General features: G+C 53.5%; 2 protein-coding genes across 5 annotated transcripts in view; one reads left to right on the plus strand and one right to left on the minus strand.

Moving 5' to 3' along the window:
* Nucleotide 1: 1 nt before the first annotated feature.
* MRM3 (mitochondrial rRNA methyltransferase 3) lies at nt 2–10,839 on the plus strand. The gene is made up of 4 exons (XM_002826794.6): nt 2–384; nt 779–1,023; nt 5,667–5,834; nt 9,852–10,839. Exons 1-4 carry the CDS (start codon nt 71–73, stop codon nt 10,385–10,387), a joined length of 1,263 nt encoding a protein of 420 aa, XP_002826840.5. The 5' UTR covers nt 2–70; the 3' UTR covers nt 10,388–10,839.
* Nucleotides 10,840–17,460: 6,621 nt separating this feature from the next.
* NXN (nucleoredoxin) overlaps nt 17,461–27,147 on the minus strand; it is a 181,814-nt gene continuing 172,127 nt past the window's right edge. For all 4 annotated transcript variants that reach the window (XM_024234393.3, XM_054535333.1, XM_063718364.1 and 1 more), the window contains 3 exons: nt 24,508–24,687; nt 23,012–23,136; nt 17,461–19,345 (listed from right to left, as the gene is read on the minus strand). In XM_024234393.3, coding sequence (XP_024090161.1) covers nt 19,163–19,345; nt 23,012–23,136; nt 24,508–24,687 — 488 coding nt within the window. In that variant the 3' untranslated portion in view covers nt 17,461–19,162. The remainder of the gene's footprint in view (nt 19,346–23,011; nt 23,137–24,507; nt 24,688–27,147) is intronic.

Consider the following 27,147-nt stretch of genomic DNA (forward strand, 5'->3'; position numbering starts at 1 on the left):
GCGCCACGGGACGTGACGTCACTGGCCGCCGACGGCGCGCTTTCGTGACGCAGCCCGGGCCGCAGGGAAGATGGCGGCGCTGGTGAAACCCAGGAGGTTTGTCGTGCGACCGTTGCTGCAGGTGGTCCAGGCTTGGGACCTTGACGCGAGGCGCTGGGTCCGGGCGCTGCGGCGGAGCCCAGTGAAAGTGGTGTTTCCTTCCGGAGAGGTGGTGGAACAGAAGCGCGCTCCTGGGAAGCAGCCCCGCAAGGCAGCATCTGAGGCCAGTACCCGGGAGCAACGAGAGAAACAACCGCTCGAGGAGTCCGCATCCCACGCTCCCAGCACCTGGGAAGAGTCTGGGCTTCGCTACGATAAAGCTTATTCCGGGGACAGGAGGCTGAGGTGATGTGGTTCTTGAGCCTGTCGAATGTTCTCGTTTCCCTTCCCGTCTCACAGCGGAACCTTAACCTCCTTCCGATAGAGGACTTCTTCCAGTACAGCCCGCTGGTTTTTGTATTATGCACAGAGGGCCGAATAAGCGTCTTTGGAATTAGCTTCTGTTTCTCCTTAGCTCTTTGTTGTTGTTGTTTTTGTTTCACCATGTTGGCCAGGCTGGTCTGGAACTCCTGACCTCAGTTGATCCTCCCGCCTCGGCCTCCCAAAGTGTTGGGATTACAGGCGTGAGCCACCGCCCCCGGCCCTCTCCTTAGCTCTTTGTTTCTGTTAAAACTAAGCGTGTCTCAGTAACAAGGATGTTGATATTTACCTGTTTTTTTTTTTTTATTTCCATCTACAGCAGTGTAATGACAATAGTAAAGTCCAGGCCATTTCGGGAAAAACAAGGGAAGATCCTGCTGGAAGGTCGCAGGCTCATTGCAGACGCTCTCAAGGCTGGAGCTGTGCCAAAAATGTTCTTCTTTAGCCGTCTAGAATACCTAAAGGAGCTGCCAGTCGATAAGCTGAAAGGTGTCAGCCTCATTAAGGTGAAATTTGAGGATATCAAGGATTGGTCCGACCTCGTAACGCCACAAGGAATAATGGGTTAGTGATTACCCATTGTATCTTTTTTTTTTTTTTGTCTTGCTGTGTCACCCAGGCTGGAGTGCAATGGTGCGATCTCGGCCCAGGCTGGAGTGCAATGGCGCGATCTCGGCCCACTGCAACCTCCGCCTCTCGGGTTCAAGGGATTCTCCTGCCTCAACCTCCCCAGTAGCTGGGATTACAGGCGCCTGCCACCATGCCCGGCTAATTTTTGTATTTTTAGTAGAGATGGGGTTTCACCATGTTGGCCAGGCTGCTGTCGAACTTGTGACCTCAGGTGATCCTCCTGCCTCGGCCTCCCAAAGTGCTGGGATTACAGGCGTGAGCCACCGTGGCCGGCCTTACACAGTGTATCTTAAGGTATGGAGACCTAGGATTAATTTGTCATACTTGTCTTAGGACAGCAGATTTCATTGAAATGAAATTCAAAATGTTACAATTAGAAAAATATAATTCTCTAATCTGTGTATCGTAGAGTATTTTCAATGGAAATTGAAACCCGTTTTTCACTATCATTTGTGTTGTGGCTCTTTATGGTCTCTAGGAAGAACCACTATTCCTCAAACCTTATATTTTTTAGATTACTTCTTCAACTTTCTATGTCAGATTAAAAATTAAGAGTGTTTACTGAAAGATTTAGCCCTTCATTTTTGCAAAACCTCTGCCGATGTGGTGATAACTGTCAATAAACTCCTTATTCTAGAGGCAGATCTAAGAAGTGAGGTATAAGCCACAATTTACTGCCCTGTTTAGCCCAATAAACAGAGAACCTTGTCTTCTAGTCTGTTTCTTCATTTGGCTGAATCTAACTAACTTAACCTTATTTAACTCCGATGTCGATTAGCAATTATAAAGTCTTTGGTCTAAATATGAGAAGATAAGTTTTTCATATGTTTTTGACATTGGAGTTTTAAGATATGAAAACTGAATCCTTGAACTGTTGAGAGAGGAGATTCTGGGGAACCATCTCTTGTCTCTGTAACCCAGTGAGTCACAGGGATCTGTGCCTCTGCACTCAGAGCTCTTAGATCCTAGCATGGGGACTTGGATTACTAAAGTACTAGAATTACTCATGCTAAGTAACCATATTCTCACTAGATTCAGCCCTCTAATCCACACTCCATGCTTCAGTGAAAGTGTTATTCATTTTTACCGTTCTTGTCACTTTGGGCAGGTGTGCTCACAGTGGCCAGCCCATCTTGAACTTGTGCGTGTCACTTGGGGCAGGTGTGCTCACAGTGGCCAGCCCATCTTGAACTTCATCATTATACCTGCTTTCATCATTTCCTGGCTTATCCTTATGTTACTATATTTTAGATTTGAGGGCAAGGAATAAGGGAGAAATGGATAGGAACTGGCAGCACCTGTCAGGCTTTAGACAGACACTCCTCAGAATCCAGTGACGTAAGTAGGGCCTCTGTATAGTGGGTTCTCATCACCACAGACATCCAAGTAGAAGTAAAGGACTTCTAAGGTCCCCAGCCCTACTGAATGGCTTGTGGCCATCTGTGACTCTGAAGTGGAGGCTCTCTCACAGCACACAGACGCCTAAAACCCTTCCATTGCCTTCAGTGGTGGATAGGCTTTTTACCTGCACCGTCTTTTAGAAAGAATCCTAAATCTTTGATTGTATCATGTTTCAGTACAAGTACTATTTCATTCATCTCCTGACTTCAGTCAGTAGCCCATTTATTGTAGCAATTATATACGACAAAATACTAGTAAGATTCAAAAAAACCGTACAGTCCCTTGGGAGCAGACTACAAAGGGATTGAATATTTGATAATTATACATAAAGAGTTTAGGGTAGTGCTAGGCCTAAAAAAAAAAGTTTACTAAAAGGTTATCATTATCACTTCTACCAGTAAACATGGTGATTCAAAAAGAAACTTGTGGATATGTGATACACCCATGTGAATAACTTCATCTATACCACAGCAATTTCATGTACTCAAAGCCATTTTTAATATTGTTATTAGCCTTTTTCCAGTTTTTCTCTTTTCCCATAAATTATTTCCATAAAACTTTAGAGATTGATAATGTAGCGATTATATAATGTAGATTATTATATAATGTATATATAGTTTTATAATGTAGAGATTATTAAATAAGGAGAGAATTTTCCACTAAGAAGGCCACTTAGGGTTTTCACTTTCCCAGATAGTCCCAGACCCCATTTTACTCCTTTGTATTAGACTGAGGACAGAGAGATCACCAGTAAGTGGCTGTACCCATTCTAAAGCTCCCAGGCTTCTGGACCTCCAGCGTGAGGCCTTAGAAGTGACCTAAGCATTCATTGCACTACAGCCCCTTGGTTTTGCAGAGTACGTCCCTAAGACAGTGCTTCTGAGCCAGTGTATTTGAAAAAGGGTCGTTACTTTGATGTGTTCAAGTTTTGAAATTCATATTCTTTTTCCTAGGAATGTACTTTGAATTTTAAAATGAGTGATAAAGGAAAGATAAATCAGAGTATAGCAGGCTAATAATTGTTTTTTAAATATTTAAGCCTACGAACTATTTTTTAAAAGCCTACCTGGTAGGAGGATGGGCCCAGGTTGTAGAAACAAGACAGTTAAGGGAGCACAGGAATTCACTTAGGAAGATCGCAAACAGTCAGTAAGGTGTTTAGCTTCTCTAGTAATCAGAGAAAAGGCAAGTTAAAATAATGGCGTGCTGTTTTTTCTATCACATTGGGACAAATGGAAACAAATGATAGACCCGCTGTTGAGAAGGGTTTGAGCTGGAAAACAGGTTTTGTTTTGTTTTGTTTTTTGTTTTTGAGACAGAGTCTCTTTCTGTTGTCCAGGCTGGAATGCAATGGCACGATCTTGCCTCACTGCAACCTCCACCTCCTGGGTTCAAGCAATTCTCTTGCCTCAGCCTCCTGAGTAGCTGGGATTATAGGCTACTCAGGGTTAGGGTAGCCTGGCTAATTTTTGTTTTTTGTTTGTTTGTTTGTTTGTTTCTTTGAGACGAAGTCTCGCTCTGTCGCCCAGGCTGGAGTGTAGTGGCGTGATCTCGGCCCACTGCAAGGTCCGCCTCCCGGGTTCATACCATTCTCCTGCCTCAGCCTCCCGAGTAGCTGGGACTTCAGGCGCCTGCCACCACACCCAGCTAATTTTTTTGTTGTTTTTAGTAGAGACGGGGTTTCACCCTGTTAGCCAGGATGATCTTGATCTCCTGACCTCATGATCCGCCCACCTCAGCCTCCCAAAGTGCTGGGATTACAGGCGTGAGCTACCATGCCTGGCCTAATTTTTGTATTTTTATTAGAGATGGGGTTTCACCATGTTGTTCAGGCTGGTCTCAAACTCCTGACCTTGTGATCCGCCCACCTCAGCCTCCCAAAGTGCTGGGATTATAGGCATGAGCCACTGCACGCGGCCGAAAACAGGTATTTATGAGTTCCTGAGGTGAATAAACTGAAAGAGTCTGTGTGAACGTTAAGAGTGCACACACATCATTTGTCCATTTCACTCACAGGTATTTATGCTAGAGAAATTTTTAGACACATGGACAGACAGTCCTACAGGGATACTCATTGCAGCAGCATTTGTAACAGGGAAAAATTCAAATAATTTAACAGTCCATAGGGGAAGAGCTAAATGACTGCAGTACATTCATACTACAAAATAGAGGCTGGGCATGGTGGCTCACAGCTGTAATCCCAGCACTTTGGGAGGCCAAGGAGGGTGGATCACCTGAGGTCAGGAGTTCGAGACCAGCCTGGCCAACATGGCAAAACCCCGTCTCTATTAAAAATACAAAAAATCAGCCAGGTGTGGTTGCGGGTGCCTGTAATCCCAGCTACTTGGGAGGCTGAGAGCCAGGAGAATTGCTTAAACCCGGGAGGCAGAGGTTGCAGTGAGCCAACATTACACCATTGTACTCCAGCCTGGGCGACAGAGTGAGGGAGTGAGACTCTGTCTCGAAAAAAAATAGCCTACAGCAGTTAAAGGAAAAAAGTAGCTTCAAACATATTGACGTGGTAAGTTCAAGATATGTTGTTACGTAAAATAAGTAGATTACAGAATAATACAGAGTATGACACGGAATGTAAAAGAAACAGATTTATATATGGACAGATGTGCGTATATATAGGTAGATGCATAGAACGAGTTCTAAAAGGATACCCTCCAAAGCAGAACAGTTGAGGGGGAGGAGAGTGGTACTGGTAGAGTTTTATGTTGTTTGAATTTTGTCAATCAGAATGTATTCGTGTTTTTTTTTCTTTTTTTTTTTTTTGAGAGGGAGTCTCACTGTGTCACCCAGGCTGGAGTGCAGTGGCGTGATCTTGGTTCACCACAACCTCCACCTCCCAGATTCAAGCGATTCTCCTGCCTCAGCCTCCCAGGTAGCTGGGACTAGAGGCATGCGCCACCACACCTGGCTAATCTTTGTATTTTTAGTAGAGACGAGGTTTTGGCACGTTGGCCAGGCTGGTCTTGGACTCCTGACCTCAGGTGATCCACCCATCTTGGCCTCCCAAAGTGCTGGGATTACAGGCATGAGCCAGTACACCTGGCCCGTATTCCTGTATTTTTATGTAACTAAGACCATATCAAGATTGATAAGTAAATGAAAAGTCAGACTATTCCCCGTGCCCACACCAGGCAAGTAAACCATCTGTTTTGTTTCCTCAGGGATTTTTGCCAAACCTGACCATGTTAAGATGACATATCCAAAGACTCAGCTTCAGCATTCACTGCCTTTATTATTGATTTGTGACAATCTCCGTGACCCTGGGAACCTGGGGACAATTCTGAGATCTGCAGCTGGGGCAGGCTGCAGCAAAGTGTTACTCACCAAAGGTAAGAGCATCAAAGGCCAGGCATAGTGGCTCACACTCGTAATCCAGCCCTTTGGGAGGCCAAGGCAGGAGGGTCACTTGAGCCCAGGCGTTCAGGACCATCCTGGGCAACATAGTGAGACCTCGTCTCTACAAAAGAAATTACAATTAGCTGGGTGTGGTGGGGTGTGCCTGTAGTCCCAACAACTTGGGAGGCTGAGGTGAGAGGATTGCTTGAGCCTGGGATGTCAAGGCTGCAGTGAGCTCATCACTGCACTCCAGGCTGGGTGACAGAGTGAGACTCCCTGTCAAAAAAACAAAAAACAAAAAACCAGGTGGATTAATTGGTCTTTTTTTTTTTTTTTTTTTTTTTTAAGAGATGGGGTCTCACTATGTTGCCTAGGCTGGTGTTGAACTGGCTCTGACTCAAGCAGTCCTCCTGCCTCAGCCTCCCAAAGTGCTGGAATTACAGGCATGAACAACCACGCCCAGCCAAGTCAACCACTGTTAGGTGAGCTAGGGCTCTGGGCAGGCAGACACGGCTTTGGATCTTGGTCTGCCTTCACTAGCTGTGGTCCCTGAGCAGTAGCTGGAATTACAGGCATGAATAACCATGCCCAGCCAAGTCGACCATTGTTAGGTGAGCTAGGGCTCTGGGCAGGCAGACACGGGTTGGATCTTGGTCTGCCTTCACTAGCTGTGGTCCCTGAGCAGTAGCTGGAATTACAGGCATGAATAACCATGCCCAGCCAAGTCGACCATTGTTAGGTGAGCTAGGGCTCTGGGCAGGCAGACACGGGTTGGATCTTGGTCTGCCTTCACTAGCTGTGGTCCCTGAGCAGTAGCTGGAATTACAGGCATGAATAACCATGCCCAGCCAAGTCGACCATTGTTAGGTGAGCTAGGGCTCTGGGCAGGCAGACATGGGTTGGATCTTGGTCTGCCTTCACTAGCTGTGGTCCCTGAGCAGTAGCTGGAATTACAGGCATGAATAACCATGCCCAGCCAAGTCGACCATTGTTAGGTGAGCTAGGGCTCTGGGCAGGCAGACACGGGTTGGATCTTGGTCTGCCTTCACTAGCTGTGGTCCCTGAGCAGTAGCTGGAATTACAGGCATGAATAACCATGCCCAGCCAAGTCGACCATTGTTAGGTGAGCTAGGGCTCTGGGCAGGCAGACACGGGTTGGATCTTGGTCTGCCTTCACTAGCTGTGGTCCCTGAGCAGTAGCTGGAATTACAGGCATGAATAACCATGCCCAGCCAAGTCGACCATTGTTAGGTGAGCTAGGGCTCTGGGCAGGCAGACACGGGTTGGATCTTGGTCTGCCTTCACTAGCTGTGGTCCCTGAGCAGTAGCTGGAATTACAGGCATGAATAACCATGCCCAGCCAAGTCGACCATTGTTAGGTGAGCTAGGGCTCTGGGCAGGCAGACACGGGTTGGATCTTGGTCGGATCTTGGTCTGCCTTCACTAGCTGTGGTCCCTGCGCAGTAGCTGGAATTACAGGCATGAATAACCATGCCCAGCCAAGTCGACCATTGTTAGGTGAGCTAGGGCTCTGGGCAGGCAGACATGGGTTGGATCTTGGTCTGCCTTCACTAGCTGTGGTCCCTGAAGTGTCAGCTTCCTCGTTTGTGAAGTGGGAGGAATAACAGAATCTCCCTGGTCATTGTGAGGATTAAGTGAGATGATGCACATAAGGTACTTCACACCTTACCTGGCACATGAGTAATTCAGTAAATGTTGATTCTCTTTTAAAAAATTATGTTTTTTGTAGAGACAGGGTCTTGCTACATTGCCCAGGCTGATCTCGAACTCCTAAGCTCAAGGGATCCTCCTGCCTCGGCCTCGCAAAGTGCTGAGATTATAGGCGTTAGCTGCCATACCCAGCCATGTTTATTATCTTTTAAAATTATCATGAAACCTGCTAGGCTGTTAAGAGAACTTCACATCAATTATGGAAAAGAAACAGATGCCAGTTTTAACACTTGGTTTCTGGTTCTTTATGTAATGATCTTGAGTTCCAAAATTGCTGAGTATATGAGCCATTCCTAAGTCTTGACTTCTGAATCCTATGAAAGGAATGACATCAGCAGCTCTGAATCCTAATGTCATTGTGATCCGTTTCCCTTAGATTCCCTTAGCCTCAGCGTGAGTCACGTGCCCCGCACACAAATTCGCCTCATTACATTTCTGTCTCTTGTCATCAGAAATAGGGATTAATAGGCTTGGCTCTAAACAGACTTGCCTCACAGTTGGGGCACGCCTACAATGTCTCTTACACCTTGGGGGTGGAGGGGACAGAGAGTACCATTCATCAGAAACACCCCAGCCACCATTAAAAGTAAACTAATAGTGGCATCTGTCGTTGAGACTTGCCTAAATTGCTGCTCACAGCTCTTTCTCAGTCACGCCTTGCTAGAGTACGTTTCTGTGCCAGTGTGAGAGCTACGTGCTGGGGTTCCGTGATCAGTACCCGGTTACTCGCCCCATTATTTAGTGCTCTCTGATAGCTGTTGTGGGACTTGGAAATAAATATAAATAATCAAGCAGTGTGGTTTTCACTTTGATACCGATGGCTGGGTTGTAAGAAATAGGGAGAGAAGGTAGGAAATACTTGGTGTGGTGCCCAGTATCCAGGGCATGAGGATGACGGGAGGAGTCTCGCCTTTCCCTTCTCCCCTCCAGGCAGAGGGGTCAGCCTCCGCCGCTCCTCTCACACATCTGGGCCTATCTCTGGTTTCCTGCAGGGAGAGGGAAAGCCCGTGGTTGGGGTTGCAGGCGCTGTTACATCCTCTGTGTCTTATTCTTCGTTTAAAATCTGGTTTGCCTGGTTTGTCTATCCTGAGGTTTGACAAATGAACTTTTAAGATAACTTGTCAGGAGAAGACTTGCACTAACAAGCTGTGCGGGGGAGGGTGGGAGGCGATGCAGTCACTGTGAGGCCCCACCCTCGGCCGCTCTCCCGGCCTGCCCGTGGTGAGGAGCAGCCCCTGGGAAAGGCCAGGCGTCTGAGGCTGCTGCCGGGGTTGCCTCTTGCCTCATTTCCTCATCTCTAGGGCCTTCCCTGCTCCAGTACAGACTGAACGTTGAAGCCCAATGGGTCTTGATGAAACTGTAGATCTGATTCTGTCACTGCTTTGCTTAAGATCCCTCAATGGCATGATACTGTCTTCTGATAAAAGGCCAAACTCCTCAGCTTCGCATAGGAGGCCGCCTCCGTGTTGGCCTGCCCACCTCCTACCTCCTGTGCCACTACAGCCCCAGCGCTGATTGGTCAGCTCACTGCCTGTGCCACCACACCCCCACCCGCTGATTGGCCGGCTCACCTCCTGTGCCGCCACACCCCCACCCGCTGATTGGCCGGCTCACCTCCTGTGCCGCCACACCCCCACCCGCTGATTGGCCGGCTCACCTCCTGTGCCGCCACACCCCCACCCGCTGATTGGCCGGCTCACCTCCTGTGCCGCCACAGCACCACCGCTGATTGGCCGGCTCACCATGTTTGCATTCCTTAGGCTGCGCCACTCTCCCGCTTCCTCTCCTAGCTCTGTCCTCTGCCTGGGCCTTTCTCTCAGTATCGTGGTCTTTTAGATGGTTTTCCTCATCGCCCTGCTTTGTCCATGGGTTTTCTATGACTGTGTCGGTGCTTCTTTTACATCAATTAATGATACTGTAGTCGTCTGTTTAAATACCACCCCAGCGCCACCACCCCCTACACTGTGCGTTCCTTGGGGTTGGGGACTTTAATTCTCTTTGCATCTTCTGTGCAGTGTCTGGCACGTGTGAATGGGAGATGTTGAAGGGATGAATAAAATTCATCACTAGCAGGAATTCAGCACTAGCAGGAATGACTCCTATAGTCACTTTGCTGGATGCTGTCACAGAGAGGCAGAAGGTCCCAGCTCTCAAGAAAGCTATCATAGAAGAACTTCTGCTTTATCTCTTGATCCAAAATTAATCAGACTTACTCCACAGTCCCCTGGTCTGGGAAGATTTGTAACATCTTGATTGTTTCCTGTCTTTTTATTTTCTAGGCTGTGTGGATGCCTGGGAGCCCAAAGTGCTCCGGGCGGGTATGGGCGCACATTTCCAGGTGCCCATTATCAATAATCTAGAATGGGAAACCGTGCCCAATTACCTGCCCCCTGACACCCGGGTCTACGTGGCTGACAACTGTGGCCTTTATGCCCAGGCTGAGATGTCTAATAAAGCTAGTGACCATGGCTGGGTGTGTGATCAACGAGTGCTGAAGTTTCACAAGTATGAAGAAGAGGAAGATGTAGAAACTGGAGCCAGTCAAGATTGGCTGCCTGATGTTGAGGTTCAGAGTTACGACTCGGACTGGACAGAGGCACCAGCAGCTGTGGTGATTGGCGGGGAGACCTACGGCGTGAGCCTGGAGTCCCTGCAGCTGGCCGAGAGCACTGGTGGCAAGAGGCTGCTGATCCCCGTTGTGCCTGGTGTGGACAGCCTCAACTCGGCCATGGCGGCAAGCATCCTGCTTTTCGAAGGGAAAAGACAGCTGCGGGGGAAGGCGGAGGACTTAAGCAGGGACAGGAGTTACCACTGAGAAGGACGCAGAAGTGACTTCTGCTTGAGGACGTCTCCAGCTCCTCCTACACCAGCACACTGGTGGGAGGCTGGCGGAGTCAGTGACTATGGCCCCATGTTCAGGAGGAAGGTGTGATGCCGTCATACAGTTACGGGAAAAATAAGAACTTCCTCAGAAAGAACAGGTCCGAATTCTTCCTGTCGCGTCACTGATTTCGAGGTTCTATCTTTTTTCTCTTGGTGACAATACAAATAGGTGACCCACGTGGCTCTGTGTGTTTTTAAAAATTGTCCACCAAGAAGCACTTTGTGCCCAGAAAGTTCCTGAAGCATCCTGGCAGGGAGGCGTCTGCTCCACCAGCTGGTGGGTGTTTGTGATCGCCAAGCAGCAGTTATAGTCACAGCCACGTCACTCACAGCTGAACATTGGTTGGTGGAAAATAAACTAGGAGCAGCAGGTGACGTTAAAAAGTTGTTTTGTGTGGTTGGTGTGTGACAGTACCTGTCACGTTTGGCCTGGTAACGAGGATGTGGCTAAGGGAACACCAGGAAGCTGAGGGCGACGCTCACAGCATCCAGCAGCTCTGCTCTGGGCTCAGATGGTCTGTCCTTGAGATTGTTCAGGCCTTCACTGAGCTACTGTTCATGTATCCATAGAAACGGCTTAATTCAACAGGCCGTGTCAGAGCTTCTTGGCACCTCTGCAGATACCTTTTTGAGGACTTTGCAGAGACGGAAGTCTATGCAGAAAACTGAATTTCAAAATCTGCAGACTTACCCTGCATTTGTCAGGAAAGTGTCACTGTTTCCTGGTTCCCTGTGTTAGTCCTACTTATGTCTCATCCCCCAATGTTTAGAGGCCAAGGTTCTGAGAATGAACGCCCACAATACAGCGGCAGGACCCTTCTGTTCTCTCAGCCCCTCCAGGGCCCAGGGCAAGCTGCATCTTTACCTACTAGCAGCCAAACCAGGATGTAGCCAGGGGGGTCAAGGCAAGTGCTGATGGTCATCACTGTATCTATAAGGAACTGTGGGGACGGGGTGGGTGGGTGGAATATGGGACTCTTAAGCACTGCTGGCCAGGCGCGGTGGCTCACGCCTGTAATCCCAGCACTTTGAGAGGCCAAGACGGGTGGATCACGAGGTCAGGAGATCGAGACCATCCTGGCTAACATGGTGAAACCCCATCTCCACTAAAAAAATACACAAAATTAGCCAGGCGTGGTGGCGGGTGCTACTCGGGAGGCTGAGGCAGGAGAATGGTGTGAACCAGGAGGCGGAGCTTGCAGTGAGCCGAGATTGCGCCACTGCACGCCAGCCTGGGCGACAGAGCGAGACTCTGTCTCAAAAAAAAAAAAAAAAGGCACTGCTTTTGCAGCCACACAGAGTTGGAGTTGAAGACAACACAGGAAGTGTTTCCCCACACCCTTCTGCCCAGCGGTTCCCGTAATGGTTTGGACACTGCTCACTCCAGGGAGGTCAAGTGTGTTGCTGGTGTGCCCAGGAGAAACCATGCCTCCACCCCTTCTTTCTCTTCTACTCCCCCAACTTCCTAGTCAAACTCCCTCTTCCTAGTAAAACCAAATGACCAAGCATGATTCACGTGCCAAGGGGCAGGTTGGGATTGCTCTGGCATGTGCCAGAGGAGGGGTGTTTGCAGGGACAGTGTCCTCCCAGGCTAACATTTGAATATTTGAACATCTGCTCTGGAGCCCCACTGTGGTCTGGGCCTGCCCAGAGCTCCACATGAATGGGTGATGCAAGTGGCCCCCCCAACACTGCTCCCAAAGGCTGGAGCAGAGAGGACAGGCGGAAAGGCAGCCTGGAGAACGCAAATCCATCCCACTCCAGTCTCCCCAGACACCTCAGGACAGTGCTCAAGAAGCAGGAGTCACGAAAAGGAAGCTCACATCTTTCCAGCCTAAAACCAATCTCCTGGGATTTGTTCCCCGGTCCCACTGACTCGTTACAGAATAACAGTGAAAGAATAAACCATGTATTACCTTGTCCTTGTTTAGAAAAAGCAATGTAAACACTGGAAAGTAATTCTTTTTTTTTTTTTTTTTGAGACAGAGTCTCCCTCTGTCGCCCAGGCTGGAGCACAGTGGCAGGATCTCCGCTCACTGCAAGCTCCGCCGCCCGGGTTCACAGCATTCTCCTGCCTCAGCCTCCCGAGTAGCTGAGACTACAGGTGCCCGCCACCACGCCCGGCTAATTTTTTGTATTTTTTAGTAGAGACGGGATTTCACCATGTTAGCCAGGATGGTCTCGATCTCCTGACCTCGTGATCTGCCTGCCTCGGCCTCCCAAAGTGCTGGGATTACAGGCGTGAGCCACTGAGCCCGGCCAACACTGACAAGTAGTTCTTGAGTCCATTTTATCCTGGGTGTAAGAGGGAAAAGAAATTTACATCCCGTTGCTTTAGAGTCCGTGGCTTGTATGCGGTGCCTTGAGTTCACTTTATATATTCATGGGTATAATTTAGTAGGGACGAGGGAGGGTGCAGGACGGAGGCAAATTGTCCTTTCTTCAGTGAATACAGGGGAGCAGATGGTTGTTATTTGCTGAGTGATTTTGGAAAATCACTACCTTGAATTCTCAGTTTTGAGGCCGACATTTGTTCTGTCACCATTTCTCCAGTAAACAGGAATAAAAAACGAGCCATATCTGACAAGAAAAACACTGCTTGGCCGAGACAAACAGTGTCAGGATGTTGGCCACGCTTCCGCGCCTTTGTGTGGTGGTGTAGCTGTCACAGTGGCGTCTGCCAGGAGGTGGCAGGCGACGCCTCCAAAACCACCCCAGTGCTGAAGGGCGGGGCTGCGATTTTTTCCTGGATTTAAATCGTTGAAAAGGGAGGAAAAGAAGATGGAGTGAAGTCTCCCTCCACCAGAGAGCATTTTGCAAGCTGTCTGTGCTCCAGGGTGTTAAAGTCGGAGACCCATCCAGATTGTCCCAGACCACACCTCAGAAGAAAGAATCCGGAGTACAGAAGACATGGGACCAAAAACGGAGGTGAAAGAGGACAAACGAGAAATAGCAGGAAAAACCGGCACAATTTTTCCCTGTGACTGGAGCCTCTGAAAAAGCAACTCTGGGCAAAGCACAGGTGTCCAGATGTGCCTGGAGCTCACGCTGGGCGCCCACCGGCTGGCCCTTCAGTTCCTGCTTTGGGGCAGAGGGCGCTGGAATCACTCTCCCCTTGCCCCAGCCGCTGGCTCCTGGCTGGGAGCCTGGTCATTAAGGTCCAGAGGAGAAACAGACCTCTGGGGACCCGCCGTTCACCTGGGACCTTCCACCGCTTGCCCCGGGGTTAACAGCAACCCCAGATGTCCGCACCAGCCACGCCGGGCCACACTTAGCCCCACTTTTGCCGTTCTACCACGCACAGCCCTCAGACACACACCCCATCCGAGGTTCCAGGGCTTTGTGCTGACAATCACCAGCTGCACTGCAGGGCCTGGGGCTGCCCTCTTGACCAAGCCACCTCTCCCTCAGGAGCAGACCTGACAGGCTCACCTGTTTTTAAGAAAACATGCTGCCACCTTAAAAATTCCACGATTGTGTTTCCTCTGTTTTCTTTTCTTTTCTTTTTTTTTAGATGGGGTTTTGCCATGTGGCCTAGGCTAGTCTTGAACTCCCGGCCCCAAGCTATCCTCCTGCTTCAGCCTCGGAAGTGTTGGGATGCCAGGCGTGAGCCACTGTGCCTGCCGTGTTTCCTGTCTTCATCAGTGCAGTGAGTGCACACATGTAATAAGCTAGAAGCCAAGTGGATGAGCTGGTTTATTGCTCAGGATGACTGAAGTCTGAACTATGGAACCATGTTACATTCGAGCAGCTGAGACAGCAGCTGAAGCCAGGTCCTCCCAAAGCTTCAGGAAGCCTGGCTGATGCTCCGCGGCTGAGAGTGACGGAGAATCCGGAATAGCTTATGGATGGGTCAGTTCTCTTCTCACCACACTCCCAATATCCGGCTTCCTGGACTGTTGTGTAGGGAAGAGCCACTTTTCTCAGTTGAAGTCTGAGTTCTCATGGGCCAGGACCAACACTGCTGCTTCCTCAAAATGCAGGAAAGGGGCCAGGCGCGGTGGCTCACGCCTGTCATCCCAGCACTCTGGGAGGCCGAGGCGGGCGGATCACGAGGTCAGGAGTTTGAGATCAGCCTGGCAAACATGGCGACACCCCGTCTCTACTAAAAATACAAAGATTAGCCCGGCGTGGTGGCGGGCGCCTGTAGTCCCAGCTACTTGGGAGGCTGAGACAGGAAACTTGCTTGAATGTGGAAGGCGGAGGTTGCAGTGAGCCAGATCGTGCCACTGCAGTCCAGCCTGGGTGACAAAAGTAAAACTCTTGTCTTAAAAAAAACAAAAATGCAGGAGGGGAACAGGGAACCAGGTTGGGGAGGGAGGAGCTGATGGCTGCAGCAAGCTCTGGCCTCAGCCTCCCTTCCCTGCTCCTCTGAGATGCCGAGGGCGGGGTGTACTGACTGCAGGCCTGCCAAGTGGCTCTTCCCTGATTGGGGACAGGACTTCCATGTCCTCTGACATTCAAGAGAGATGGATTCTTTGGCCCTGAGATCACGTCTCCTACTGTATCTTCGTTCTAGCACATGTGGGTGACTTCCTCGTGTGTGAGGCATAAGCACCCGGAATCCGGACTGGAGGCCTTCTCTGCCTCTGGATTGCACACTGGCCTACAGACCTGGGGACAGAGTCTTTCACCAGTTGTGTATCATTTAACAGAAACCCAACAGTTCCACCCAAACCTCCTAACACATTCTCGGGCTTGGGAAGTGTCCCAAAGCACCAAGGGGGTGAGACACACACCTTGAAAAATAGCAGTAAGTATACTTACCTGTCTTCATGTGCTCACATACAAGGTGTACCTAGAACGCCCTCGTGTTATATTCCCAGCACTAATGAAGCTAATGGTCAACAGCTATTTGTTCCCAAAGAATTTTCTCTTGAGCAGCCGCAGCCTGGAGGAAGCAGGGCATGTGCTCTCGTCTGTCGGCGGCAGCAGTGAGGGGTGTAGCCAAGTGCCCGTTTCTCTCATTCAGCTGCTTTGGGGCAAACGGGAAAGATCCTTTGAGCTCACGGCCCCCTGCTCAGTGCTACTCCTGAACCTCCAGGCCTGTGTGCACAGCCACCCACAGCGTGCACAACACATGGGCCTGCTCGGGGCAATGGCACCGTCAACAGCGTGTGCCCTCGCTCAGGGCCCTCCCAGTACTACGATTCCCAGTGTGCAGGGTTCCTACACGTGTGTCCTCTCATACATTGGTTTCCTCCCTAAGCTGCACGGTGCAACACCATGTTAGGTCCCGCGGATCTGCTCCTGGGCCACATCCGGCTCCGTCTGTATTGTTGCCGAATTCAGTTTGCTGTCCTAGAACAAGGCAGCAGGAGGGGAGAACAGCTTTTCAGTGTCTTTAATTAGGCAACAGGAAAAAACAAAGTCTGGCTGAAAATTACTATTTGAAGCTTGGCCGATGCCAACACAGTACTCGCTCCCTGTGTTCTGGTAAGTGATGGCCGTTGATTTCAAGGACGTACCAAGGAGCGAAAAGCAAGAGCAGGAAGTCACCTCGCTCTGGAAAAGAAGCTGGTTCTCATCTGCTGTACATGCCGGTCCCAAACATACCCTTTTCTCTTTTTTTAATTTTTTTTTCCCCAATTAGGAATTCAATGTGGAAAACATACCCTTTTTCTTAAACAGATTTTTAATGTTGGGGAGACAGGTTAAAAAACAACAACAACAGGCCGGGTGCGGTGGCTCACGCCTGTAATCCCAGCACTTTGGGAGGCCGAGGTGGGCGGATCACCTGAGGTCAGGAGTTCGAGACCATCCTGGCCAACATGGCGAAACCCCGTCTCTACTAAAAATACAAAAATTAGTCGGGCATGATGGTGTCGCCTGTAATCTCAGCTACTTGGGAGACTGAGGCAGGAGAATGGCTTGAACCTGTGAGCTGGGATCATGACACTGCACTCTAGCCAGGGCGACAGAACAAGACTCTGTCTCAAAAAAAAAAAAACCCCTCATAGCTGTTGTGAGGATGGGTAGGTGGGATCTGGAAGTCACTGTAGTAAACACAAATCCGGGAACCCCAGAGCGGCGTTTTCACAGCCGCCCCCAGCCTCCACCTGCAGGGCCTGGTTTTCCTGGCTGCCGGAGGAAGCCCTTGAATATGCCACAGCTGGTGCTGAACCTGCTTCCAATTAGCAACAAGAATCTGAAGGTGGAGCTGCTTGGTGGGGATTATCATGCCACCCACTTCGCCTGCATCCGTGATCTCTCACTATCGATCTCTGACACTCAGAAGTGATTCTTCCCTAACGGTTTCCCACAAAGTAGTCACTGTATAAACCTGAACCTTTGGAGTAAACCTTCCCCAAGGATCTTAAGGAAGCTACAGATCCACTCTAAAAGGGGAATTCTGGTGTCAAAAATCCAGTTGCAATGACTTAGGGCAACCCCCTTCGCTGGACTTTGTTCCTTCTGCCCCAAAGGTAAGCAGCTGCTAAGAGAACCCACCTTTCCTCCGAGGCCATCACGATACGTGGACAGAAATCCTGCCGTCTCCCACATTCATCCCACCCACCCCAACCCCTAAGGGAGACTCTGGCAGCGTTCCCAGAGAAGCCTTGAGCCTGGGACAAGCTGGGTTTAAGCGGCTCCCACACTTGGCCCATTCTTCACAAGGAGACCCGTGCATGATTCCTCCTGTTTTCCCAACCAGCTTTCTCAGGCTTCAGAGGACTCGGCTCCCCTGGAGGGAGGAAATGGGCAAGAATGTTCACAACAAGGTACGCGTTCTGAGGATTCACCCTCCGTCCAGGGCCAAGTCAAAACCAGGAGAGACGGTGGCCAGGGCTCCGGGAGCGATCTGCCTCTGCCACGGTCATCCAAATGAGCTTCCTGGCTGCCAGAAACCAACAAGATGTGACAGATGCTACATCCTGGGGGTCTCAAAACTCCTAGGACACAGCTCCCAGCTACAGGTATCCTCCACTGCCCGCCCCGATAGAGCACAGGACCACAGGCAAAAAAGACTTTTGTGATTAAGGACAGCAAAGGCCCAGTGGCAGATGAGGTCCAGAGATGCCTGCTTTATTTCCTACTGGGCGATCGCATTTCAGGCTGGTAACATCACATAACAAGTCTAATCGCCAACTAGTTGTACGCCTCTGAACTACAAGTCAACAATCCAATTCAGCAAGGAACAACAGTGTCAACAGCTCATTAGTGGGTGGGGACCAGATTTTCCAAATCAATGGTCTTGGTTGGCAGAGTGCTGAGTGGGGCCGAGGGTAAGGCCCAGGGTGCTTTAAAGTCCCTGATACCTGAGTGAGCGAGGCTAAAACACTTGGCTGAAGCCGTCCATCCCCGGTCCTGAGAACAGAGTTGTTTGTTTCTCTTTCGGGGGTCAGGTCAGCCCAAGTAAGAGGCCAACAACCTACCTGGGCCGATACAAGGTGACACAAAGCCCACCCGTGGCTGACGCGCCCTCCACCCTCACTCCATCCCGGGGCACAGCTCCTTCTGCTGGTGCTTAGGAAAAGGCGAGGCTTCTGGTAATTTCTCATCTTTGTAGTTCTGCTTTGAAAAGAAAAGGGGGCCGCGCACAGTGGCTCATGCCTGTAATCCCAGCACTTTGGGAGGCTGAGGCAGGCGGATCACCTGAGGTCAGCAGTTCGAGACCAGCCTGGCCAACATGTTTCACACCCCGTCTCTACTAAAAATACAAAAATTAGCTGGGTGCGGTGGCGCTCGCCTGTAATCCCAGCTACTTGGGAGGCTGTGGCAGGAGAATCACTTGAACCTTGGGGGCGGAGGTTGCAGTGAGCTGAGATGGCACCACTGCACTCCAGCCTGGGCGACAGAGCGAGACTCCATCTCAAAAAAAAAAAATAAAAGGGAATGGCAGGGGTGATCGAACATGGGCGTGGGCACCTCAGCAGAGATCAGGGGCCTTGGGCACACAGCTGGGTGGAGTCAGAGGTCTGTGCTGGTTCGGAGATGCTCCTCCTAGGACTCAGGGCTAAGTTTCTTGGGAAGATGTCCAAAGAGAAGGATTCGTTAACAGAATTTCAAGGTCGTGGGGGCTGTTTGTATGAGCAGCAGAGACTTCAAGGTCAAGGAAGAAAAGCAAGGAATGAGAAGCTCATCAGGAGGTGGGAGCTCCGTAAAAATACGCCGTTACTATATGAACCATTACCTTAGCTACACTTTTTTTCTCACCCAAAAAACCTCTACAAGCTTCCTTTTGCATTTGGAGATCCCCTGCCTGAGAACACATGAGTGGGCTGCTTTTCTCTCAGACCGAGAAAGACCGTGTCACTTAAGGCCCTTTCTCAGCTCAGCCTCCACGCAGGTGTCACCCGGCGGTTCCCCTCTGGCCGTCCGGGGCTCTGCGTGTGCTGAGGCCAGAGTCAGAGCCCGAGCGGGACCCACTGGCCCTCCACGCTCACTCTGCCCCAGACACCCTGGGAGATCCTTCACCAAAAGCTAGTGACTTTGCAAGAGTGATGCAGCCCCGCTCTAGCCGGACCCTCGGCCATCCCATGCTCCCAAACAGAGTCTCCAAACACGGTGGATTCTGCCGCTGCTGATTCCGCACTCCAGGGTGCTGGCTGAGGAGTTTAATGCAGAAACAAGGCACCACAGAGAGGCTGGACACTTGGGTGGTGTGATTCGGGGCACGCTGGGTAAGTCCAAAGGCGGAAGGAAGGAGGAGGAGGAGGAGGAGAAGGCTGAGTTTTAAATAACGTCTCAGGAGGCTGCAGCCACGCTAGATGGGCTCTGGTTTAAGCTTCTCTGCTAGGAAGTCATTCACAAAGGCCTCCACAATGGCGGGGGTGATCTCCTCCACGTCCATCACGTACTTGGCCCGGGCTGACATGTCCAGGATGGTGAGCAAAGGGGCAGCCTCGGGCAGGTTGGTGTAATCTCGCAGGGAGTCAGTCATGTCATCCTGAAGCCGTCAGGAGGGAGAGAAAACCAAGAAGTTTTAAAGAAAGGACGGGGAGAGTCCCCTGGGCCCAGTCTCCCCAGGTGTGGTAGCTCCCGCACCCTGAGGAGTAGGCGTTTCCCAAGCAGGGGGCTCCCAGCATGGGAAGGAGGGAACCCTGCCCTGCCTTCCGGAGGAAGGGGCTGCTTTGTAAAATTATCTCTTTGCATCCGCCCTGCAAACCACTAGGTAAGTCATCTGTATTTAATTATTTATGTATTTATTAGCATCAACACCATTTTAATACGTCCTCAGCATTTTAGAAATGTCACATTCTTTTTTTTTTTTTTTTTTTTTTTTGAGATGAAGTCTCGCTCTGTCACCCAGGCTGGAGTGCAATGGCACGATCTTGGCTCACTGCAACCTCTCTGCCTCCTGGGTTTAAGCAATTCTCCTGCCTCAGCCTCTTGAGTAGCTGGGACTACAGGCGCCCACCATACTCGGCTAATTTTTTACATTTTTAGTAGAGATGGAGTTTCACCATGTTAGCCAGGCTGGTCTCGAACTCCTGACCTCAGGTGATCCGCCCTCCTCGGCCTCCCCAAAGTGCTAGGATTACAGGTGTGAGCCACCGTGCCAGTCGAGAAATGTCATAGCCTCCGATTGTTTATTTCTGTAACCAACTATCAATGATTTGCAGCCCCACTGTGGGTTATCTGAGGCCAGTCTGGACTTCACCTCTGGAATGTTTTTAAACAGAGACAGCTCGCTGCACAGCCAGCCAGTTCAGAAGACAGGACAGGAGCTGCACAGCCAGCCAGTTCAGAACACAGGGCTGCTTAAGCACTGTGGAAGCTTACACTGCCTCACTACTTATCTGAGAAGGAAGCTGACACTTTATCCTACATTCCCAGCAGCTGTCCTGGTGAATTTCCCTAATAGAGACAGCCTCATGCAGATACCAAGGCAAACACAGAAATCCAAAGACAAGGAGAAAGGATTTGTAAGAGAGCTACTTTTTTTTTTTTTGGAGATAGAGTCTCTTTCTGTCGCCCCAGCTGGAGTGCAGTGGCACAATCATAGCTCACTGCAGCCTCCACCTCCTAGGCTCAAGCGATCCTCCCACCTCAGCCTCCTGAGTAGCTGGGACTCCAGCCATGCAGCACCATGCCTGGCTAATTTTTGTATATTTTTTGGAGACACAAAGCCCAGCCCAGCCAGACGGGAGCCGGCAAACTGCCTCGGAGCAGCCCCTCGTCCACTCTGAACCTTGCCTCCCTCCCCTGTGAAACAGGACAGCGACTACGTTCCCAGCCAGAGAGCCAGGAGCGAAGGAGGCAGCCCAGGTGAAATATGCGGCTCCGTGCCTGGCGTATGGAAAACCTGCAAATGCTCCTTCCAGACGTGGCACCTCTCAAGGCCGCCCCCGCCCGTGCCCGGCCCCTGCTGTGCTGCAGCCATCTTTTCTCACAGCCATTCTGCAGGGGTTGGAGTCACTGTGTGCGGCGCAGCCTCCCTGGGGCTGGGCTTGGTGTGCAGTGGCTGGTGCCGCCCCGAGGCAGGGCCTGTGAGCCTCTTTGCTCCCCTCCACCCCCGGGCCGAGCAGGTGACTGGAGCCGCCTGGGAAGGACCCAGGTGCTGGGCAGGGCCGGGGGCTGAGGTGATGAATGGGTGGCACAGGGTGTCTGGCTGCCGCCTGCCTCCTCCGTGCCTCTCCTGGGATCCAAACACAGCGTGAAATCAGCACAGGGCTCTGACCAGCTGGAGGTACAGATGGGTGGACAGAGGGCAGGGGGCGGGGGCGGCCTCCAAAACTGTCTCTCGGTCGGTGGGGTGGGGTGGGGAGGCGGCGGCACAGGCGTGGAGGAGGCTCCCGGGCTGGAGGAGCTCAAGAACGAGAGCCTGCACCTGTGCTGAGTCGCAGAGACGCCCCTGTCTGCAGGGTTCAGGGTGCAGGGTTCCAGGCCCCAGATAACTGGGCACCTGCGGGAGGGCGCTCTGCTGAGAGCCCCCCTTTCCCACCCTGGGATGTCTCCTGGCTGGTCCAGCCCCGCTGGAGACCTCAAAGGGACAGCGTGGGTGAAACAGACGGGAAGCGGCAGCAATTTCCAACTTCAGCACTCACCGGGCTGGCTGGGTGACTGCAGGTACAAGCGGTAGCCCCAGCCAGGATCCCTCTCATGAGATCCGCCCACTGCAAACAGCGCGGAGGCACAAACCCAGCATTTTGTAAAGACTCAAGGGCCTGGTTGTGACCCAGCACGGAGGGAGGAGGTGTGGATCACACTTTGCAGCCACGGCCACTCTCCCCAGCCGCTCAGGCGGGAAGCAGCCCGGGGACGGCTCCCTGCTGACCTGAGGCTGCCGAGCGAGGACGGGAAGAGGAAGCAGCAGGGGAGGGAATGGTTTTCCATGGCGAATGGCCACCTTTCCTTGCCACGTTTGTCTGTGGGCTCTCTCAGAAGCACAGGCAGCCCTGACCCTGGGGTCCTTTCAGGCAACCCTGGGGCCAGGATCACTCCTGTGCCAGAAGTCCCAGCTGAGCCAGCCCTGGGCCAAGCCCCTCCTCCGCACTCACCTCCCCGGCTACGAACCAGCTGAGCCAGCCCTGGGCCAAGCCCCTCCTCCACACTCACCTCCCCGGCTACGAACCAGCTGAGCCAGCCCTGGGCCAAGCCCCTCCTCCGCACTCACCTCCCCGGCTACGAACCAGCTGAGCCAGCCCTGGGCCAAGCCCCTCCTCCACACTCACCTCCCCGGCTACGAACCAGCCGAGCCAGCCCTGGGCCAAGCCCCTCCTCCACACTCACCTCCCCGGCTACGAACCAGCCGAGCCAGCCCTGGGCCAAGCCCCTCCTCCACACTCACCTCCCCGGCTACGAACCAGCCGAGCCAGCCCTGGGCCAAGCCCCTCCTCCACACTCACCTCCCCGGCTACGAACCAGCCGAGCCAGCCCTGGGCCAAGCCCCTCCTCCACACTCACCTCCCCGGCTACGAACCAGCTGAGCCAGCCCTGGGCCAAGCCCCTCCTCCACACTCACCTCCCCGGCTACGAACCAGCCGAGCCAGCCCTGGGCCAAGCCCCTCCTCCACACTCACCTCCCCGGCTACGAACCAGCCGAGCCAGCCCTGGGCCAAGCCCCTCCTCCACACTCACCTCCCCGGCTACGAAGCAGCTGAGCCAGCCCTGGGCCAAGCCCCTCCTCCGCACTCACTTCCCCGGCTACGCTACGAACCAGCTGAGCCAGCCCTGGGCCAAGCCCGTCCTCCACACTCACCTCCCCGGCTACGAACCAGCTGAGCCAGCCCTGGGCCAAGCCCCTCCTCCACACTCACCTCCCCGGCTACGAAGCAGCTGAGCCAGCCCTGGGCCAAGCCCCTCCTCCGCACTCACTTCCCCGGCTACGCTACGAACCAGCTGAGCCAGCCCTGGGCCAAGCCCCTCCTCCACACTCACCTCCCCGGCTACGAAGCAGCTGAGCCAGCCCTGGGCCAAGCCCCTCCTCCACACTCACCTCCCCGGCTACGAAGCAGCTGAGCCAGCCCTGGGCCAAGCCCCTCCTCCACACTCACCTCCCCGGCTACGAACCAGCTGAGCCAGCCCTGGGCCAAGCCCCTCCTCCGCACTCACCTCCCCGGCTACGAACCAGCTGAGCCAGCCCTGGGCCAAGCCCGTCCTCCACACTCACCTCCCCGGCTACGAAGAACAGAAGTGGTGCGTCTTCCTCTTTAGCTTTGTACTGGGCAATGATTTTCTCAGCTATCGGCTGAATCAGCTGCTTGGCCGCCTCGGACTCTCCGTCATCCTCAGAATCTGTGATTGGGGTCGGGGGGAGAAAAAGACGGGGAGAGACACTGGCTTGTCAAACAGAGCGGCACCCGCCGAGGGGGCCTGAGCTGCAGAAACGCCCGCCTGAGCACCCCTGAACGGAAATGAACTTCCCCTTGGATACAGGTCTTGCTTCCTGCACGCATGGGGGTGTGTGCACAAGTGTCCCAGCAGCAAAGCTCACAGTGCTCTCCTGCGCCAGGCTCCCCAGGAGGAACCCGCCTCACTGAGCAGCTCTGCTGCCCCAGGTAGACAGTCTTCCCAGTGAATTCCTCACAAACCCGCCTGAGAGGCTGAGCTTCCCCTAAGCCAGGACCTGAGGCGCCTGCTAGTGTTTCTTTCAGCCACAGACTAAGAAGCCACCACCTCCGCCCTCCGACTTCCTAGTGAAAATGGCAGAAGAACCGGTGGCGAGCGGGAGGGGGTGAGGACTGTGGTCTGGTCAGCGGCTTTTTTTTTTTTTTTTTTTGAGACAGAGTCTTGCTCTGGTGCCCAGGCTGGAGTGCAGTGGTGCCATCTGGGCTCACTACAGCTTCTGCCTCCCCAGTTGAAGAGATTCTCGTGTCTCAGCCTCTCGAGTAGGTGGGATTACAGGCGTGAGCCAATGTGCCTGGCTAATTTTTTTGTATTTTTAGTAGAGACGGGGTTTCACCATGTTGGTCAGCCTGGTCTCGAACTCCTGACCTCAGGTGATCCACCCACCTCGGCCTCCCAAAGTGCTGGGATTACAGGCGTGAGCCGCTGCGCCCGGCCTCGTGCAGTAATTTTGAGTTGTTGGAGGGGAGCCACAAGTCCAAGGCAGAGGGCCAGGTTTTGCAAAAGGAACCAGGGTCATCTCATCAGACTGCAGGGAGCCTGGCGTGGGTGCGCCTGTGTCCCCCTGGCCCGGCTGGGCAGTTACCCGCGGAGCTCAGAGTGGGTGAGATGGGAGACGGGGAGGTACAGGTGAGGGCAAAGGAGCCAGGGCAGCCACCGGGCTGGAGCAGCTCTTCCGAGCACAGAGGATCTGCAGAAGCAGCCTTGGTGAGCCTTGGCCAGAGGGGCCCAGCCCCCGCAGCTGCTGTGTGTGCCACCCGCCCTTTCCAACAACAGGTCTGCGCATGGGGGGCCCGAGGGCATCCTCCCGGCCTGACCTATTCTGCCCAGCTGGCAGCTGGGGAGCAGCTAGGAGGGAAAGTGCAGCTGCAGCTCCCACAGGGGCCAGCCATGAATAAATCATTGGGGTCAAAAGCAAGGCTTCGGGGAGAGACAAAGGCCCAGGCTTGCACTGCTGGTGACAGAGAGAAGCGGCTGAGACAGGCTCCTCCCAAGTGAGGCCCCTCCTGTCCCGCCCCCCAGCCCCCGTGAGCTTCATACCTACAAAAAGGACGAGGCAGGGGCCCTCGTTGAGCTGCGCGGCGTTGGAGTCGGAGAGCTCCAGCACGGGCTTGGGGTGCCAGGGGAATTCCCGGCAGTCCTCGTCGTTCAGCACCTCCACCCGCCCCTGCCGCGTGATCAGCTCGCCCTGCGGGTCCAGCACGATGAGCGTGGGGATGCCTGCAGGGAAGAGGAGGTGCTTGGCCACCGGCCTGGGAGATGCAGGCCCTGCCTGGCAGGAGGCTCACGGGGTCCAGCCCAGGGTCCCCCCGACCGTGGTGGAGCCCACTGAGGACCTGGTACAGGCTCACAATGAAGAGGCCAGGTCTAAACTCACCAAGCCTGGGGAGAATCCAGGCCTGGCCAGGGGGAGCCATGGAACCCCCTCGGGTCAGCCTGTAACCTGTCACCTTCGTCTTTCAGGGCCTCAGGATCCCCAGCTGCAACCTGATGAGTGTGTTGTCATTCCTACCTTATTCCGCTACGGAAAGATCAATGAGTTCACGCAGTTAAAGAACTTATAGTTTGGGAGGCTGAGGTGGACGGATCACTTGAGGTCAGGAGTTCGAGACCAGCCTGGCCAACATGGTGAAACCCCGTCTCTACTAAAAATACAAAAACTAGCTGGGTGTGGTGGCAGGCGCCCGTAGTCCCAGCTACTCAGGAGGCTGAGCCAGGAGAATTGCTCGAACTCGGGAGGCAGAGGTTGCAGTGAGCCAGGATTGCACCACTACACTCCAGCCTGGGCAACAGAGCAAGACTCTGTCTCTAAATAAATAAATAAATAAGAACTTAGCACAGGGTCGTGGCGCATCGGAGCAATCGCTCACTGCTGGTCTCCTAAAGATCCCAAAGACACAGAAGACCCTCCCCAGCTGCAGGGGGTCAAACACGGAACAGGCAGTGCAGTGACCACACGGCGGACTTGCCGTGGCCACCGATGCAAGACGGGTCCTCACCCGGCCGCAGTGAGCACAGGGCCAGTGCCGGGAGGAACCTGAGGCTGGCTGCACAGGCGACTCGAAGAGGAGGACAGCTGACTGCAGCCCCCGCCGTCTGCACCCCAGCGCCCCCCCCCGAGGGCTGCAGCCCCCGCCGTCTGCACCCCAGCTCCCCACCTCCCCAGGGCTGCAGCCCCCGCCGTCTGCACCCCAGCTCCCCACCTCCCCAGGGCTGCAGCCCCCGCCGTCTGCACCCCAACTCCCCCCTCCCTAGGGCTGCAGCCCCTGCCGTCTGTACCCCAGCTCCCCCCTCCCTAGAGCTGCAGCCCCCACCATCTGCACCCCAACTCCCCCCTCCCTAGGGCTGCAGCCCCTGCCGTCTGTACCCCAGCTCCCCCCTCCCTAGAGCTGCAGCCCCCACCATCTGCACCCCAACTCCCCCCTCCCTGGGGCTGCAGCCCCTGCCGTCTGTACCCCAGCTCCCCCCTCCCTAGAGCTGCAGCCCCCGCCATCTGCACCCCAACTCCCCCCTCCCTAGGGCTGCAGCCCCTGCCGTCTGCACCCCAGCTCCCCACCTCCCCAGGGCTGCAGCCCCCGCCGTCTGCACCCCAGCTCCCCGCTCCCTAGGGCTGCAGCCCCCGCCGTCTGCACCCCAGCTCCTCACCTCCCCAGGGCTTCCGCCCCCACCATCTGCACCCCAGGCCCCCCCCCCTCCCCAGGGCTGCAGCCCCCGCCGTCTGCACCCCAGCCTCCCCACCTCCCCAGGGCTGGGGAAGAAAAGTAACAGAAAGCTTGCCTGCAAACCACAAGCCGCGCGACCCCAACCAAAGAGCCTTCAATGAAAACTCAGAGAAAGCCCCACTGTGGTCAAGGTGCACGTGGGTTTTCTGTGTCTGTTATTTTTACCCCACTCCCCGCAGCCTCTCCTCCAGCCAGGGCTATACGCCCCCACCCACGGCCCACCCTTCAGGGACCTTTGTCTCTCTATTGGCAGCCGCTCCCCCCACACCCCGCACGTTCCAGACGCCTCTCCTCCTGGGCTGCCCAGAGCCTGAATTTTATGTGAAAGCCAGAGCAATTTAATATTTATAGATTCCCAAGGATTCGGTCAGTAATTTGCTCCGCTGACATTCTCCTTCCCCATGGGGGGGATGCCGAGGTACCAGACATATGGCCCTCGTGTTTCATACCCTGCTGCGGCCACCAGCACAGCGGGCATGCCTGCCTTCGAAAGGAATCAACGAATCCATTATGTTCACACCTATGAGACAAAGTGGCTGATGTGTCAGGGAGTGGGTCCAGAGAGAATGGGCTCTCGAGAACAGCCACTCTGGCATCACACACACACACACACACACACACACGCAGCCAGCTCTCACTGGGGATTTTCGGATGCGCTCAGTGCTGGGGAGACACACACACATGCACACACATGCACACACACGCACACACACGCAGCCGGCTCTCGCTGGGGATTTTCAGATGTGCTCAGCGTGGACAGCGCGCGAGGAGCCACTGTGTGTGCTGCCGCACAAGAAACCTGGGCATTTCCAGCCACGTCCTCAGGGCTGCATTTTATCCCCTGAGGCCGGGGTCCATGCCTGCTGTGTCCATCCATGAGGCTCGGGGGCTGGTCTCCAGGCAGCAGCCCAAAGGGAACCGGGGCCAAGGGCCACCACAGGGACAGCTGGCCACACAG

This window comes from Pongo abelii, chromosome 19 (assembly GCF_028885655.2).
Source record: "Pongo abelii isolate AG06213 chromosome 19, NHGRI_mPonAbe1-v2.0_pri, whole genome shotgun sequence".
Taxonomy (NCBI): Eukaryota; Metazoa; Chordata; class Mammalia; order Primates; family Hominidae; genus Pongo; species Pongo abelii.